General features: G+C 39.8%; 1 protein-coding gene across 3 annotated transcripts in view; it reads right to left on the bottom strand.

The window, feature by feature from the left end:
• Positions 1 to 17,701, bottom strand: part of xpc (xeroderma pigmentosum, complementation group C) — a 36,064-nt gene that overhangs the window by 7,706 nt on the left and 10,657 nt on the right. For all 3 annotated transcript variants that reach the window (XR_798731.1, XM_010775025.1, XM_010775016.1), the window contains exons 9-10: positions 11,901 to 12,061; positions 11,094 to 11,175 (exon numbers count right to left, since the gene is read on the bottom strand). Coding sequence is in view for 2 of the 3 variants with exons in the window: in XM_010775025.1 (XP_010773327.1) it covers positions 11,094 to 11,175; positions 11,901 to 12,061 (243 nt within the window). In the remaining variant the exon portion in view is untranslated. The remainder of the gene's footprint in view (positions 1 to 11,093; positions 11,176 to 11,900; positions 12,062 to 17,701) is intronic.

Genomic DNA, 17,701 nt, shown 5'->3' with positions numbered 1-17,701 from the left:
GTTGTGTGGTGTGTTGTGTGTGTGTGTGTGTGTGTGCGTGTGTGGGTGTGCCACACACACACACACAATCACACAGATCTACCACACCAAACACACACACACACACACACACACACACACACACACACACACACACACACACACACACACACACACACACACACACACACGTGTAGAGTAAACAGTGAGGGTGGAGAGCAGTGTCTCAGGTGAGTCAGCACTGACTCTGCAGTCTGAGCACTAAATCAGCCGTTGAACAAAAGTTTGTTTTCAAATCAATTAGGTCTATGACTGCCTGCTGTGTTTGTAAAACTCTGCTAAAGGGCTGGGCAGCTCCCTCATGCCTAACTTCACATGTTAACTCCTTTTAACTCCTGAGGCTTCTACACAACATAAATTATTGTTTGGATAAAAATAGCAGTGACATATAGAATATGACTCATCAGGCATGGCTGGATGCTGCTGCTGCTGCTGCTTTGTGAGTAACATAAGTAAACATGCCTCAGGTTGCACGATGAATTCACTGACCACTGCAGAGAACACTTATCAACTGATATCACTTTTTATATACAGGCTTTAATTATTAACCAAACCCTTTCAAACGGTGCAAATCAGGTACATCTTGTATTAATACTAATGCTGTCAAAAATGATCGTGTTAACGGCGGTAATTAATGTTTTGAATTAACTGCGTTACAAATATTTAACGCATGCGCAGAATGGCCCGCCCCATACATCCCACCAGTGGCAGCGCTGGGGTAGGCTACAGCCATACCAAGAAATGGCTTAGCCCCACCTTGAAAAATGATATTAAAGTAAGCAAAATATAGTCTGCCAACTCGTGCTGAGTAAATTGCACAGACAGCAGTTAGAAAGATTGATTTCAGTAGCCACTTGTCTGGAAATACCAAAGACTAGAAACGTTTTTGAAAACTTTTGTCACGTAGTGATCGTCTTCTCAATAGAACATCTTTGATAATATCTTCTGGCCAATCAGAATCAAGATAACGGCGTGGTGTTGTTGCAGGAAGTCCTGACGGAGAATACTTTTGCGGTAGTGCATCTCTATATAGGCCTACATCGATACAACATTACGTGTTGATAGAAATCAACACGTAATGAAATAAGACCCCACGGTTTGATGATTGATAGGTGTGTGGGCTGTCTTTCATTTTGACACACAGAACAATGTTATAATAACGCCATACATAAATGTATGTTAAATGGATATATCGCCGCCCTTCTTCATTTATCTTTCCAATTCCCACAACAATATACATAAAGAAATGGCATAAATTTTATGAGAATAGTTCGAAATGGTGAAATTAATCATGATTATGTAATTTTTTAAAGCTGTGATTAACTGATTAAAAAATGTTAATCGTTTGAGCAGCCCCTAATTTGAATACTAATCACCCACTGTGTATATTGTATTGGCAGCGGCATTTTTTAGCTTTTAAGCTCCCCCTAATAGTTTCCATAAAGATACTTTTATTCTATATTTGTTGTTATTGTAAAATTGGAGAACTGTTAGCAAAAACTGAAATTCCGTCCCCACGATAAATAGTAGATTGGAATAACTCCATTGCTCGCATAGCAAACGTAAAAGCATGTAGTTTTTTGTACTAGAGAAGTTTTGATAATGACGCATTAAACAAAAAGCCTGTAACATCCCAATACAGTATAAAAGGAAAGAGGGAGTGCGAACACAGGACTTGGGAATCGTTTGGCAAGAGCAACACCAATATAAAACCAAAATCAACAAACGTAATAGAAAAGAACCTACATATGTTTCTTGTGAATCCCATTTCCTTTATTAGTATTACAACCGCCCTAATGTGACCTTTTCTAGCACCCCCCTTGGGCCACAAATATTTTAAATGTTGATAATTAAAAGTCCCCTAACCCGATTGATGTCAATAACCCTTGTTGGTCTCCGCTGATTGCCAAACACATCTTTCAGTCCTGTTCCTTATTATAGACACCATGCATGTTCCAAACCATTTGGTCTACCCAAACATGTTGGTCTACTATCTCGCCCTAAAATGTATTATCTCTTCGAGTTTACACAGCAGCATGGTCTATTGCGACAGTTGTCCGTCCCGGGAGAGGGGATCCTCCTCCCCTGTTGCTTCCGCCTGAGGTTTCTCCCATTTTTCCCTTTAAAAAAACTGTGGGTTTGTCGGTGGAAGATGTGAGGGTCTAAGGACGGAGGGCTGTTGTGTTGTCATAAGCCTGATATTCTGTAGGCAGATACTGTGAAGTCCAGCTGAGACAAATGTAATCATTTTGTGATAAGGGGCTATAATAGAATATTGATTGATTGAATTGATTTATTGATTTATTTATTGGTTTGATTGATGATTGACTTGATTGATTGATTGATTGATTGATCGATGCTCATGGCATGGCTGGCCACTTTCCAAGGTCATGAAAGTCCAACTAAAATAGTATGAAGAACATGAGAAAAAGTCAATAGGCTGAGGAAGGCTGTGCCGAGGAAATATTGAGTTCAGTAAAAAAGCTGGACTGTTGAACAGCGTAATCTTTTGTCCATTATACATCTTAGTTGAAGTACTCCGACTGCTAAATTTGGTCCCCCCTATTTGGACCCATTCCCAGTGGTTGTTCATTTTCAACTAAAACATAAAGCCTGGCTTAAGGCGAGGGTGTCAAAAGCTCCAATTCAACCCTCGGGGGCCACATTAGCATGCCCCGAATGGTTGCACTCCAAAAGGGCCCAGTTTTATATAAACACACTATATAAGAAAATTTTAAAAATAGAAATTTTTTAAATATTTAATATATACTAACGGATAAATAACATGTATTATACTAACATTATTGGCCCTCTGCATTGGACTTATTGATCGGCGTAGGGTAATAACTCATAATCCAACCCGCCCCCGGCCAGAATAGAAGTCCAGTCCAATATTAAACGCAAACTGTGCGGACAAGTACATTTGTTTTTTTCTCGCACGAGAAACTCCATGAAATAGTTTTTTCGAAGAAACCCATACATTTTGGTATTTGTGGAGAAGAACTAAATGTTGGGATTTTGATTATTTAAACTGTACCCAGAAAAATAAACAAAGGAAAGAGGTTACAATAGGGTTGATTTTGCAATACCTGAAACTGCACTAAATATCAAGTCTGAAACGAATTATTCGCGAACTATATTCTGGGCTGAGGTGATTTACGTTAAATTGGCCTTTTTTTTGGCCTTAACCTCCACGTTGTGCCTGCTGGTAAAGCTACATCACCGAAGGGCCCTAGCATGTAAGAGAATGCTATGGGAAATGAAGCATGAAAGATGAGGGGGAAATTAACAGATAATAAATCAACAAAAAACGCAATTGCTTCAGGCAGAAGTCAGCGAAATTCCTGTTGGCAATTTGCAGGATCAATTGTGGAAAGTGTATTTACCTATATATGTTACTTTCTAAGTTGATGCGCGCTGATATTTCTGGGAATTCTCAAACATTATGGGCCTTGCAAATTCTAAAAATGTAAATTGATATACGCAATGTTATTGCGATGATATGACTGAAATGCAAACGTGGTTCGCTTAAGATTTCAAAGCAGGGCACTCCTTTGAGCGAATATGTCATGTTATGACCTAAATGCGTGCGTTAGAATCATAAAACTTTAATGGGTTTTGGGGTGGGCAATAATTGCCAAAGGACGCGGAATGTCCGGTGCAGAAAAAAGGTGTGGGCCTGCAGCTGCAACACACCTAAACAGGCATCTCATGTTGGGCTTCTGCCTTCTCAAGAGAGATTCAACCGAGAAAACGACACCTTTAAATTTTAAAATGTTGCCGAACGGCAACAGCCCCCACGCCACGTTTTTCCGCTCATAAATAAAACAGTCAAGGACATGACATCGATACGCGTCAGCCAACCACATTCCATCCAAGTTAGCCGCAGTCCTAGCAAACACAAAAACGGAAGTAGAGGCCCCATCCCTGATTTCAAAATAAGAATGAATTTTTAGTAAAGGCATGTTTTGAAAAACCCAGCAATGCAAACCATGGTGAGAAATAAAAAAGATAAACAAAGATCTGCTTACTGGTCAATCCAAATCATGAAACCAAATCCCCAACATTGGCTAGCATATATTGATGTAAATAATAACTGACTTGATAAAGCACCAAAACAAGGACAAAACCAACGGTGTTAATCCTCCCATCTGAATTGTATGACAGCAATTACTGGCAGATAAGCATCTGTAATAGCTCATCGTAGTTAAGTACTGATTGCCCTAAAGATTATTATTCTGTTCCTCGCTAACGTATCAGATAAAAATAAAAGCAGCATGGGTATTTTATTTTTGAAATTGTTAAACGGAAGTTGTTGGTTGTTGAGATTGCTTGCACAATGTCGCTCAATAATGTGCCTTGTGATTCCCTAACTGAAGCGGCAATGCATTTGTTTGCATTGTCAAACTAAAATATTGAAAATAAAAATAAAAAAACATGTTTAATCGAAATGAGCACATTCTGGGATATTAAACAGCATAGGCTCAACGAGGAAGCATAGCTCCTCATAAGTGACTCCCATCTGGAAAGCGTTAATGATATTTCTAGCTTGAGCGCGTTAGCTGGCCACATAATTTCAGCAGTTCACCGATTTTCTAACCATGGAGTTAACAGAAAAACTGTCTCCCTTACCTTCCATCGGCATCCACAGTCCAAGCAGCAGTGCTTGTTTGCTTCCCTCCCCCTCCCAGCAGGCTGAGACAGAATGACCTGATGCTGGGCTCGTTCAGTTTCTGGGCTTTTTCTCCTCTCGCGCAAGCGTGTGTCATTTCGCCAAAGTTTGGGAGTGAGTCCCGCTTGTTTATGAGCCTGGTAAAAAACACCTCTTGGAGTCCTCAGCGCTGTGTAAACACGAACCGCGGGCCCCACATCGCCCCTTTTAGCTGGCCCTGCACCGCTTGCTAGGCTTGCAACCTGCTCCCACAAGGTAATATCATCGGAATGTAACGGGCCAGCTCAATCCTGGCTGCCGTTTCACGACCGTCGGATTCTTCTAATACGCCAAGCTCCGTGAATCAGAAAAGCAGAATCAGCTTTCACTATGTTTGAACCTGGTTTGAACACAATTCATATGTTTGCGCAGGAGCTCCTGAATGTATACTGACATGCCCTGTCAAGGACACACATGGCAGAAGACCCTTTTAGAATAGAAACAAGGACAGGCAAGGCGTAAGAAGGAGACCACCCAGACTATAGCCTGAAAGCTACTTATGTGCAGGAATTGTTAAAAATACGTATGGCCCCAATTATAAAACACTCGAGCTGCGGCATTTTACACGCCGAGTACACTGGCATTTCAAAAAATGCATTATTATAGTAAGATGAATATGTTATATACTTATTGATTTGCAATCTATGAAAAGAAGTATTCCAAGAATGACATGTATCGTATGTATAGCTACCTTGTAATTGTAACGTTTTACAGTGGTAAAAGCTCAATTACGCCCCGCACCACCACTCGCGAATGTCTGAAAAGAGAAAAAAAGAGGACAGCGTGATTCCATGGCTTCCCTCCTGTAACATATCATGATTGTGTAAATGTCTTGTTTTGTGATGTCTCTTCAGGATTAATGGTTGTCAGCCTCAGGCCAGAGGCTCCCTGTCAGCTGTAGAATAACGTTAGGGAAATTTTTTTCTAAAATCCGCTGTTCATTCATGTCTCGATTCAAAAGCCTTTAATTGTGAAACGGAGAAAAGGCATTGTATGTTGGCAATGAACACCTTAAGTCCCTCAAACACAATGGCAACATAAAATATACTTACCAGGAACATAAAAACAAATAAGCATTAAGAAAAAAGTAAAACGTTTAGTGAAACCCACAAATATCATGCCAATTACCATTTAGAAATAAGTCGCCAACAGTCCCCTTGGCTGGTCTCGGCAGGCAAGTCTCAGGTATAATGTGGTTAAGCTGTTAGTGACTGTTTTGAAAAAATTACTAAGCTGCATAGAATCGTCATCTGCAAACAACTTTTAACTAATTCGAAGCCCATCAGTGAGGCAACGCTTCGCTACAGCTTATAGGACTAGAGCTGAGGAATGGCATAAAATTATTGTTTATGAGAATATTGATTATTTGATTTAAGGACGCCGCTATTATACTGATTTTTCCAACAATATAATTCATAAGTCTCAGGTATATAGCAAAACAGGTCTCCTGAACGTGTTTTGGCTGAAATGGCCAAACAGATCATTGCAGGGCATCCCATAATCCCCCTCTGTTTCAGCCCTGTTCCAATTAGCATTACATTACATTCTCTTGTTAGACGGCTTTTAATCCGTTGACGTCATCTATGGCGCGACGATGTTAAAGCCCATTTTGCGATCCTTGCCAGCAGGTAGAGAAAGCACCGTGAAGCAATGTGCCTGCCTGTCCTATCTTTGTTGGCTTTCTGTGTAATCTCTGCCTGTCCCTGTGTATGTGTCTTTATCTGTCATCTTTCTGCTTGTTAGTCAATTTTCTGTGTTTTTGTTTTTCTAACCTGAGTGATTCAGAGGCATCAATCATTTAGGCGGATCTTGATGATGTTTCTTGATGAGGAAGAATTCAACAGATGAGATGGAAAGTGATTGATTAGTGTGATTTGTGAAGGCTCAGATGAGGAAAGTGCAAGCCAGTCGACAGACAGCGCCTGAAACAACCCATAAGGGTGGACAAAGAGAGACCATCGATGGAAAGCATAATAACATTCGCAGGCAAGATCCAAGCAGGAAGCCCAGTCAAATCAGGATCAGTATTGTTTATTAAATTGAAGATATTTACGGAAATCTAGATTAATTTAGTTTCCACCCGGTGAGTTTTATCAGAAATAAAGCAGAAGGGTGGGAACCCTTCTTTTCCTCCTCAAAGGCCATTTCAATTTTTACAACATCCTCCGAGGGCCCGTACAAATTATTGACCGGCTCCTGCTTAATGAAATACTAAAGTCACAGCCATCCATAATTTCGCCTTTCTTTCATGCTGTGGCAAAGAAACAAAGGCAACCTCTTTAATCCAGATACGTGGTTATCTTAGACCATGACCACGGTTGTGGCATGAACGAACCCAAAACAAGAAAGATATGGAACAGATGTGTGCAAATGTATTTAGTTTCCTATCCATGTGACATTTGAATTAAGTGGGGGGGGGGGACCTTAAAACCTTCCCTCTAAGGGGGGGTTCCGGGGGGCAATGGCTCCCCCGGGGAGATTTGTTTTTAAAATGTTTTGAAGTTTAAAAACAATCAATCAGGATGCACTTTGAGAGCAACATGAAAAGAAAGAAAATCTATGGATTACATCTCTCACACCCATATGAACAGAAGCTTGTAAGCAGAAAATTTCCTTTTTCTTTTACGATATTTTACAAATCCTCTCCTTTCAAACGTATTCTTGTTTATTAAAAATAACAATTTTTGTTTTTTACTCCTCAATATACATGTATATTTTTATAACTGTTTTATTTTTAATCTCTTATTTTGTATAAACTAATAAATGATCAATATAAAGATGTTATGCCTTTACCTTCCACTGGTTGTGAAAACCGTTGGTTTTATAATTCGTTTACATATAGCTAACCAGAAAAATTGCTAAAAATAAACAACAAAAGTTATTTGACTTGAGATGATCAGTATGACAGGAAATGAACAGGAATCGCCACTGGGATTAACAATAAAGACACAAACCGACGCCAAAACTGCGGCATTTGCTTTAATGGGTACTTGCAATTTGTGAAAGTTCCGGAAGCGACGTTCTGGGTGCTCTCCCGGCAAGAACTGCACCCCTGTAAAAACGAGGATATTAATACCACGTGGGATTGAACCAAGGTTGATTGAATGTTTTAGGCCGTGGGGTTGGTTCAAGGGACCTCTGACCGTGGGCCCAGGAAAAAACAGGCACTCGCTTTGTTTTTTAATTTTTCTTGGGTCTTCGATTCTTTAATGTTTTTTTCTTGTTTTTTTGGGTGCGGTGTGTGTTATAAAATTACGTCGAGGGCCGCACCCAATGGTTTCTCGCGGGCCGTATACGGCCGGGGGCCGGCAAAGGTTTCCCCACCCCTGCGGAGAATAAAGGAATACTGTAATACTTGACTGTTCTCTATGGTGCGTGATATATACAGCATCAAACTAACCGTGACCGATCACACCAGAAAGAGAGAGTTGACTTGCTTTGTTGCTTGGGTTGCAGTTATGGGCAACAGGGACAATTTTAATTTTTAAATCCTTTGTTTGATTTGTTTTTTGGTACAGCTGGGGTCCCTAGTCCGGTGGAAAATGAATACCTCCCTTTGGATCGCGCCTGAACCACTAAGTCATGAGTTGGCCTTTGCTCCAGAGACTGTTTGGTATGTATTTTTTGTGGTCCTACTAAGCCCCTAAACAGAAAAATATTGTATATATGTAATCTTATACCTGAACTTGGGAAATGTAAATGGTAAGTTTTGTATTCATATATAATTCATTTTGTAATAAATAATAGAATGAGCAAAAAAGCTTGTTACAACCCTCTTTCAAAGCCACAGCCCAACTCAAAGTACAAACTTTGATATTTTATCCAAAAGTGAATAATAATAATCTTTTTTTTTTTTTAACAGTGTTTCTTTACGAGATTCTCCAGCACTTCACTTGAGCGATACCTTCAGAGGATGACCCAAGGACGCATCAGCCCGAAATGCTCCCTCTCAATAATAAAAGGGAGCTTTCCAAGAGAGAAAGAAAAGATTTGTTCCTCAGATGTGGAGATGGACCCACCATTTGGAGACCAACTTCAAACCCGTGGGTGAAAAATGGCCTGAAAAAAGAGCCTGTTCCCTTGCTGCTTTTCCAGTGGAGACAATGCCAAAAGTTATGTATTGTAAATTTTTAAATGTTCATAAAAACAGAAAAAACATTATTAGCAATAAATGGTGATCCAACACTCGCCCTGGCTTTATCATTTATTGTGGTTTTTCACTTGTTTGTAAAGTTTGGGCCCTGGTCCTAAGTGGCGAGCGCAGCAGCGAGGCGTTTGACGAGGCTTGCAGAGCACCACAGATCCTCAGGCGAAACGCGCGGAACATCCACAACGCGAGAGGCACAGGATGCACACGAGCGAGCCTTCGTCCACTTCAAGTTCTTTGCGTCTTGCCGCAGCAAGAAAAAAACATGGAAATATTTCTTCGCACACGGGCTTCCGAGCCTGACTGACTTATGAGACAGTTTGGACTCTTGATTTCTGAACATGGAAATTTAGAAATTGGACCCCTTCCATATGGACGAATTAAGAACTAGCTTCTTCAAACCTCCCGGCCCTTATCCCTTGTGGGGGGCCATTCCTGCAAACTCAGCGAATCTTAAAACAAGCAGAAAATTACTGCTATGGAACAAACAGCCTTTTTCTGAGATCAATCTATTTCCACCCAAAGAAAATCCAAAAATGTTTCATCCACCGTTAAACCATCATAATAAGTCATTCAATAAAGGCTTCAGAAAGAACAACTTTCCTGTACACATCTTTTCAAAACCATTAATGAATAGCCCTCTTAAAAAACACTGCTTCATTTGATTATAGATTACATTTTTTTAAGGCTTAAATGCAACATCTTTGTTTTTTAAATTACAATAAATGCAATAATTGGCCTTGTCAATAATAAATCCTGCCAAATACTGTTATAAAATAATGTATATAGACCAATTATGTTGCGTTTCATACATACCTGTTACACTAATCATGTACTCCATGTATATCAATTCAATGTAAATCGTTCGCGTGCTACAAGTTGGTTAATGGTAAGAATGGAATGTAACACTGAAACTTTGTATTCGGTGTGTGTTTGTAAAAATTGCTAGACATGCTGTTAAGATAATAATGGATTTTATTTGGTTTAAAGTATAAAATACAAAAAATATATATAAGGGCCTACGTTTATATCTATTTTCTGGTAATATTTATACTATCTGTTTACAACATAAAGTTTGTAAATGAAAGTTGATTGTGCACCGATTCTTCAGCATATACAACACATGTTTCAATAGGTTTGCGTTTCGGCTTAGTACAAAACCAAACTAAAGTGTTTATTTATTGTTTGATTTCGCTAGTTTTTGGATGGCAGAAAAAGTCATTCAATAATGAATTCAGTTTCAACCAACCTGTTTATTAAATATTAGAAATCCTTGGTAAACACTTTTGTGGGGCAAGCGGGGGTTGTGGTTTGGGGCGCTGGGCCTGCCCCGGANTGGGAATATTTATAGACCTACAAAAAGCATTTGACACCATAGATCACAACATTTTACTGACAAAACTGGAAAGGTATGGCATCAGAGGGGTGGGATTAGACTGGTCTAATCCCACCCCTCTGATGCCATACCTTTCCAGTTTTGTCAGTAAAATGTTGTGATCTATGGTGTCAAATGCTTTTTGTAGGTCTATAAATATTCCCACTGCTTGTTTTTTTTATTGTCCATGCAGTTTGCTATTTCCTCTCTTAATTCCATTAGTGCCATAGATGTTGATCTGTCTTTTCTGAATCCATATATTGACTGTCGTCCAAAAGCTGATGTGTTTCCATGAAATTGTCAAGTCTTTTTGTAAAAACCTTACATTCAAGTTTGATATCCAGAGGCAATACCATTTGAGTCCTGCTTTACAGTAAATTATCTCAAAATCAGTGTACAACTATAGTCACTTGCAGGAAAACATGTTTGTTTACTCTTGAAACTGAGTAATATAGTAAACTGTAAAGGAAAATATTTACTCTTTGAAATATGTTAATACATCGTTTTGCTACAAACTACATGGGTAAGTGTATGTCATTTTCACAGCTCAAATCAACCAGACCTCATACTCTTTAAGGAATTTATGATTGGTTAATCTGTTTAAAATGCATTTAGCGAACATCAGTGGAGTGTGTGTTTACATTCAAATAACAACATTGTGAGTTTTCATTATGAAGTAAACTGTTGTTGAAGTTGTTCCTCTTATTTGGCAACATTAGTCACAGATCATGACTGCAGAAACTGAAGGAAACAAAATGAAATAAGGGAAGTGATGAATGGGGGAGAAAACAAACAGATTTGAGAAAAATATTCTCTCTCACTTTAAATGGCTCCTCTCCTAGTCTGACAGTCCGTGCTTCTTTTAGCCAAGTGTCCTTGGAGTGGAGGGAGTGTACACAATCCCTAAAGACAACACAATAATAAAGAAAAACATTCATTCTTCATTCTGAAATGTTTATTTGAAGATGTATAATATATGTATTTGTAATTAAGTACAAAAAGTAACAAACATGTATAGCAGATGTAATTTACAGATAAGTAGATCACTATTAACTATGTGAAAGCCACAGCTTCATGCACATTACAGTTCAACTCATCAAACAGCTCCACCAGGTGGACACTGACGCACAGCCACAATTCATTCAGACTCAGGTTATGGTATGCGGTCATTCATCTGTTCCTCCAAAGCACCCGGTTTAAAAAAGGAGCGTCCTTCAGACTAAAACTGTTATCCAATAACAAGAAGGTCTAACCTCCCACCAAAACTTCTGATGCATTCAGGTGCTTCTTAATAACACCTTAAGTAAAATATTTGTACATTTATGACCAGGACATGGTCATTTACAACAAATTGTGATACCTGTGGGAAACTGGGACAACTTTCATTCTTACAGTGCTTTGATATGTTTTATTCTTACGTAGACTAACACTGACTGATGTCAACATACTGTATGTGCAAATATCTAGAAACGAAGAAAATGGCCTTAAAATGTCTGGATTAACGCCCAGTTAAACAACTGATTCTTATACATTTAATGTGGGATCTGAGATCTGCAGAGTAAAATCTTGTGTGTGTTTCACATTCAAACCAAATAAGGCGGCATTGCTTTGCCGGCTGTTTCACTGACCTGGAGTAGACGGGCTCTCCCCTGCAGTATCCCAGGACAGCAGCTGTTGCAGGGTAGATGGCATCGTATTTCAGCAGGTGCCTCTTTAGGGCATACAGCGGGTGGTTCTTATACTCCGCTATTGAGACTGGCAGAGGTTTGTTCATTAGCCTGCTCTGGAGCTAGGAGGGAAAAACAAAGTAAAGTGTTAGAAAATAAGATGGAGGATGAATGTGATTAAAACCATATCAACCAGATCACCAAAAAGTCCTCTTTCCACCTCCAATAACATTGCACGTCTTGCCCATCACTCAGACTCAGAATCAGAAACAGGTTTATTACCAGGTAGGTTGACACGTACGAGGAATTTTACTTGATGTTATGGTGCATACATAAAAGTAAAAAAAAACTCAGATAGAGAACTATTATAAGAAAATATAATAACATTACAAAAAGTAAAAAATATAGTAATACAGCAGTATTTATATAGAAATAGAATGGAATCAAATATGGAATAAAATTCGGCAGTAATATTAAAAAGAAAACAGAAACGGTGGGTTACGTATTGTAACCCTAGTTATATAAGCACAGGCGGAGCCCTCTACTGGACTTTATGGATACTGCCCTTGACCTCACTATGCAAGCGTCAGTGCATGACATTAAGGATTTTGGGAGATGGCCCTGTGGGCCATCTAAGCTAATTCACAGATGGCCCTGAGCCCAATAGAGATTGCCCTGAAAAATGCGCGCGGACGAAATGACGCACGAAGGGTTTGGGGGGCCTCCCCCTAGAACATTTTGATTTTTGCAGGTCTTAGATGCTGTCTGGTGCATTCTCTAGACTGAATTATAAGATGAACCACCACAATATTACAATTTCAATTNCACATCATTTTTTGACACATTAAGTATAAATGACCAAGATGTAGCTGATTTGGCACCGTTGAAAGCCGGTTTGTTACATACTTAGCCACAGCTGTATATTAAAAAGTGAATAATAGCTTGATAAGTGTTCTCTGCAGTGGCTCAGTGATTTAATCGTGGCAACTGAGGCATCGTTACTTATGTTACTCAGGCAAGCAGGACAGGCAGGCGCAGGCAGGCAGGCATCCAGCATAGGCTGATGAGTCATCATTCTATACTTCACTGCTATTTTTATCCAAACAATAGATTATGTTGTGTAGAAGCCTCAGGAGTTAAAAGGAGTTAACATGTGATACGTTAGGCATGAGGGGAGGCCTGCCCACGCGCCCTTTAGCAGAGCTTTACGGCGGCGAACCCCACAGCAGGACAGTCATAGACCTAAATGATTTGAAAAGCAAACTTTTGTTCAACGGCTGATTTAGTGCTCAGATGCAGAGTCACGGGGCTGACTCACCTGAGCACTGCTCCTCACCGCTGCACTGTTTACTCTACACGTGTGTGTGGTGTGTGTGTGTGTGTGTGTGTGTGTGTGTGTGTGTGTGTGTGTGTGTGTGTGTGTGTGTGGTGTGTGTGTGTGGTGTGTGTGTGTGTGTGTGTGTGTGTGTGTGTGTGTGTGTGTTGTGTGTGTGTGTGTGTGTGTGTGTGTGTGTGTGTGGTGTTGGGTGTGTGTGTGTGTGTGTGTGTGTGTGGTGTGTGTGTGAGTGTGTGTGTGTGTGTGTGTGTGTGTGTGTGTGTGTGTGAACAAAAGTAGTAATAGTTCTGATAAACAAATGATTCCTGATTAAGACTTTTGGTAACTATTGAACAGTTTTACCTCTTTGTACCTCCAACAGTTATTCCACTGATTTCATCTTTAAAGATGCATTTTGATCAAAGTTTATCACATTTTATTTTTATTGTAAAATTAGATTAGATAAAATATACTTTATTCTTTCCAAATGTGAAACATTTGTTGTCACAGCAGCAGAAAGTTAACATGTTTCACACATTAAAAGTTAAAATATAATAAATAAGTTAGAAATAAAATAAAAGATAAACAGTAAACAACATGTATATCAATAGAGTATAATAAAATACTGAATACATTAAATGTTGCAAAATTGGGTTAGAGTAGAAGAAACACACACACGCTGTTAGGATTTGTTGGGGGGGGGCTGTGAGCTGGCACATGCCCCCTCTGTGCTGCCTCAGCAGATCTTGCCGCTGCAGGCCCTCTGACGGCTCGTCCTTGGTCCGCTCTGCTGTCACACACACAGGAACACTGCCACCGGCCTTCACACGCTAATGTGGAGCGAGCAGCTTGATACACACCTGTAGGGACACACTTTAGAGGCGTGAAGGACGAGTTAGCCTGGCACTGTCGAGGGAAGAGACGTGCATCTGTGAGAGGCTGTGATAGAGGCTGGAAGGCTCAACAGGCTTCATGCTGCAACATTATTAAACGGTACTGCTAGTTAAGATCATATGGCACATCTGGAGATTTCTCGAGAGACCATCCCAGTGTTTTTTTACCCAGGTGTGCTGAATGATGAATCCAACTTTATCATAAATTACAGGGACATGGCAGATGTTTTATTATTGGCAAAGATAACACGAGTACAACACTATAAGGGCAGAGTCGTGCAGATGCTCTGGCACATGAGATGAGTGATGATTTATTTTTGTTGGCCGACCCAGAAGTTAGCACCCCAAGGGTTTCCTTGAAAAAAAGCAATGAGATTTTTTTCCGTTAGATTTCAGAGAATTGCAGAAAATAACATCTGCTGCAAAGATACTTTGATCAAACTCACTCGTTTTGTTCAGCAGGATAATCTCCACATATTAAAATCACGTTTATATTAGTCAAATAGTAAATGAAAACACAATACAGTAAGTAAGAGGCTAACAGTAGGCTATAAACAAACTAAAAGCGGCTAAGGTTTATTGTCATGACGTAGAGTAGTCTCATTTAGTCAATTGTTGGCAACCACCGTTTTTAAGACGCATACAGGTAGCAGCATTTAGTAAAACACCGTACTAAGTACAGTTTTTATGAATATACTAATCTAGTCTATTATATTATATCAATATTTCCAAATGTTGAAATGTTTCTTAACTTAATATAACAAAGTGTGCTTACAAGGCCCTTATACTTATATGAGGTTTGAAAATATTTTGAAGGAAAACCAACTAATAAGCTACTGTAATTGATACTTTGTTTGAGGATAGCTTGTGGAAAAAGAAAGAAGATGACTCATTTGCATTGTTCGCCAGGTCTAAAAAAAAAACGCAAACATTTCCAAAACGCTTAAAAATTGAAAGTGGTGAAAATGAAACTTCCTTCCCAAGGCACCAAACACATTTTAAAATTACAAAATGTTACAAAAGACTTAACACCATGTGTGTGTTTTGTTCTGTTTTTTGAAATGTTGTGTTTTGAACTAATAATAATACTACATTGAGCAAACCTGTTAGTTGTTTGGATAAGATTTGTGGTCAGTGGACAGTTTGTGGTCTTTTTGGTCTCTTCCATGCAAATTAGCTCTATACCCAGTTGCTTTCAGTAAAGCCTCTTACACACCAAAGAACGCGTCGCCTGACGTCTCCTGCGTCTTGGACATGTTTCGCACTGGAACACACCGCAAAGACTTCAGCCGACGGCCAAGTTGCACGTACTAACTGCGCATGCGTGAGTGGCAATAACTCTCCTTACCAGCAGGCGGTGGTAGTGTGTATTCGTCATTCAAAAGAGGCAACAACCGGAAGACAGACTGCGTGATAACCGAGAGAAGAAGAACAGACTGCGTGATGTAAACAAACAACAAATAGCGTGTGCGTTCCATTTTCACTCTACAACGAGAAGCTCATGGGGCTTTCCCGAACCTGTGTCGAGAGCTGGAGTTAAATTAAATCTCAGATTTGCCTTCTTAATAGTTTGTTTGGGTCCCTCGTTTTGCTTCTCATGCACTGATTTGCTAAGCTGAACAGCCACTCAGAGCCAAAGGCTATGGGCTCAGAACAGTCTCATAATACACACATGCACACGGAAGGATTCACACTTGTATTTCCGGATCCACACTTGTGTTTTTCAATGCACACACAAATGGGTTCCGTTTCATATACATGTAAATAAAATCCAAATACAGAAAAAAGTTTGACATGTGTATTTTTGATCCTCACATATTTGTTTTCCGTTTTTAAAAATTCCCTGGAACTCCAACACAAACCGCTTTCGTGTGCAAGGATCCGATGTGCAATTCATTGTGGGGTCTTTTGAGAACTCCCCTGACGGTCAGCCGATTCGTACTTTTTTTCTATCTATAGCCAATCAGATGTCTCCTTAATTCTAAGCCAATCAACGTGAGCGCGCCCCCACGAGGGTAGTTTCTTTGCGTTCATGACAGTAGCACTTCAATTAGTAAACGGATTTTGCGCCAGTCCCGTTTTAAAATGTGTGTTTTCCTGTAATGGCGAAATACAGCTGCTTATATTTATGTTCTGTTTTGAAGTTGGTTTGTGGAGTGTGGAGGGAGCGGCAACAGTTTGGCTTAGCCTAATCGATCCAGTGCACTAACGAAGCCAGTGCTAGAACAGTGAACTGTCCCACGGGTGGGACCCCGCCGTCATATATCGGCCGATATTCACTCTTATAGTTTGAATCGGTGCTCCTATTAGGCGATCAGGAGAAGCCTGATCTGATCGATATGGACATAAACGCGATGAAACGCGAGAGAGGAGAGAGATCAGATCAGCTGCTGAGTCTGACGGAGACACGCAGCCTGCCATGATACACCTGAAGCTCAGCCTCTGTTTAGCGAGCTGAATACGCAAAATGCGTATATGAAGTGTCATGAACGCCAATAAATGCATTACCCTCCGTGGGGGCCGCGCTCATGTGGTTGGCTTAGAATGAAGGAGAACATCTATTGGCTATAGATAGAAAAATTTACAAGTACGAATCGGGTTGACCGCAGGGAAAAGTCTCAAAAACACCCACACTCGTGTTTATTTATACCACAGCGGGATCCATGCCACAGAAAAAGGGTGTGTTTGCAGGTTCAGATGTTTAAACGGAAAACATAATATGTTGTGGATCAAAAATACATATGTAAAGCTTTTTTCTGTATTTGATTTATTTACATGTATATGAAACGAACACATTTGTGTGTGCATGTAAGTAGAACTAATCGTAATAGTGTGATATTCCGGAGTGTGGTAGTATAGTCGATAGAGTTGTGAATGCTTTTGCGGGATCATGTTAATTGAAGTGTGAATCCTGGTCTGTGTGCATGTGTGTATTATGGATATTCTGTGTTATAAAAGGCCGTCGCTCCCGATTCAACATGTCAAATCTGTGGCGGTTGGTATATGGGTCGGCACGCCGAAAAAGACGGCAGTAGGCCGTGGGAACATGTTTCAATATGGGGGTGCTGTGGGGATGACACGGAGGGCCGTTCTGACCAATTGCTGGCCCTTGCAAGATTTTAGCTGGCAATGGAAAAACCTCTACAAAAGTCCAATACACTACAAAACAGAGAAACGTATTGGACATGGTGGACAGCTTATATAAAAAGGTTCAAAATTTATTTAGTATTGCATGAACATGTTTTAATAGGAGTGGACTTCACATCCTCTAGGGTGTCCGGGGTGCCCCTCCTGTCGGGAAGATTTTTTTGAACGATTTTAAGTAAAATGTTTCTATCTGTGCACTTTGAGCGCCCAATTACTAGGAGTGACTGATCTAGGGGGTTACAACTCTAAACGACCCATTATGGAAAAAGATCGGTTTGCATTTTTATTAATCAAATCATATTAAACATAACCAATAACCTACCATAACCAATAAAAGAATAATGTAGCTAACTTATTTTATTTTGTTGGTTCATTTAATCTTATTTTACCTAGTTAACATTGTATTT

Source organism: Notothenia coriiceps, unplaced genomic scaffold (assembly GCF_000735185.1).
Source record: "Notothenia coriiceps isolate Sejong01 unplaced genomic scaffold, NC01 NC01_scaffold00000339, whole genome shotgun sequence".
In the NCBI taxonomy this organism is placed as follows: domain Eukaryota; kingdom Metazoa; phylum Chordata; class Actinopteri; order Perciformes; family Nototheniidae; genus Notothenia; species Notothenia coriiceps.
Note: the sequence above shows the minus strand (reverse complement) of the source record. Positions and strands in the feature narration are given on the sequence as shown.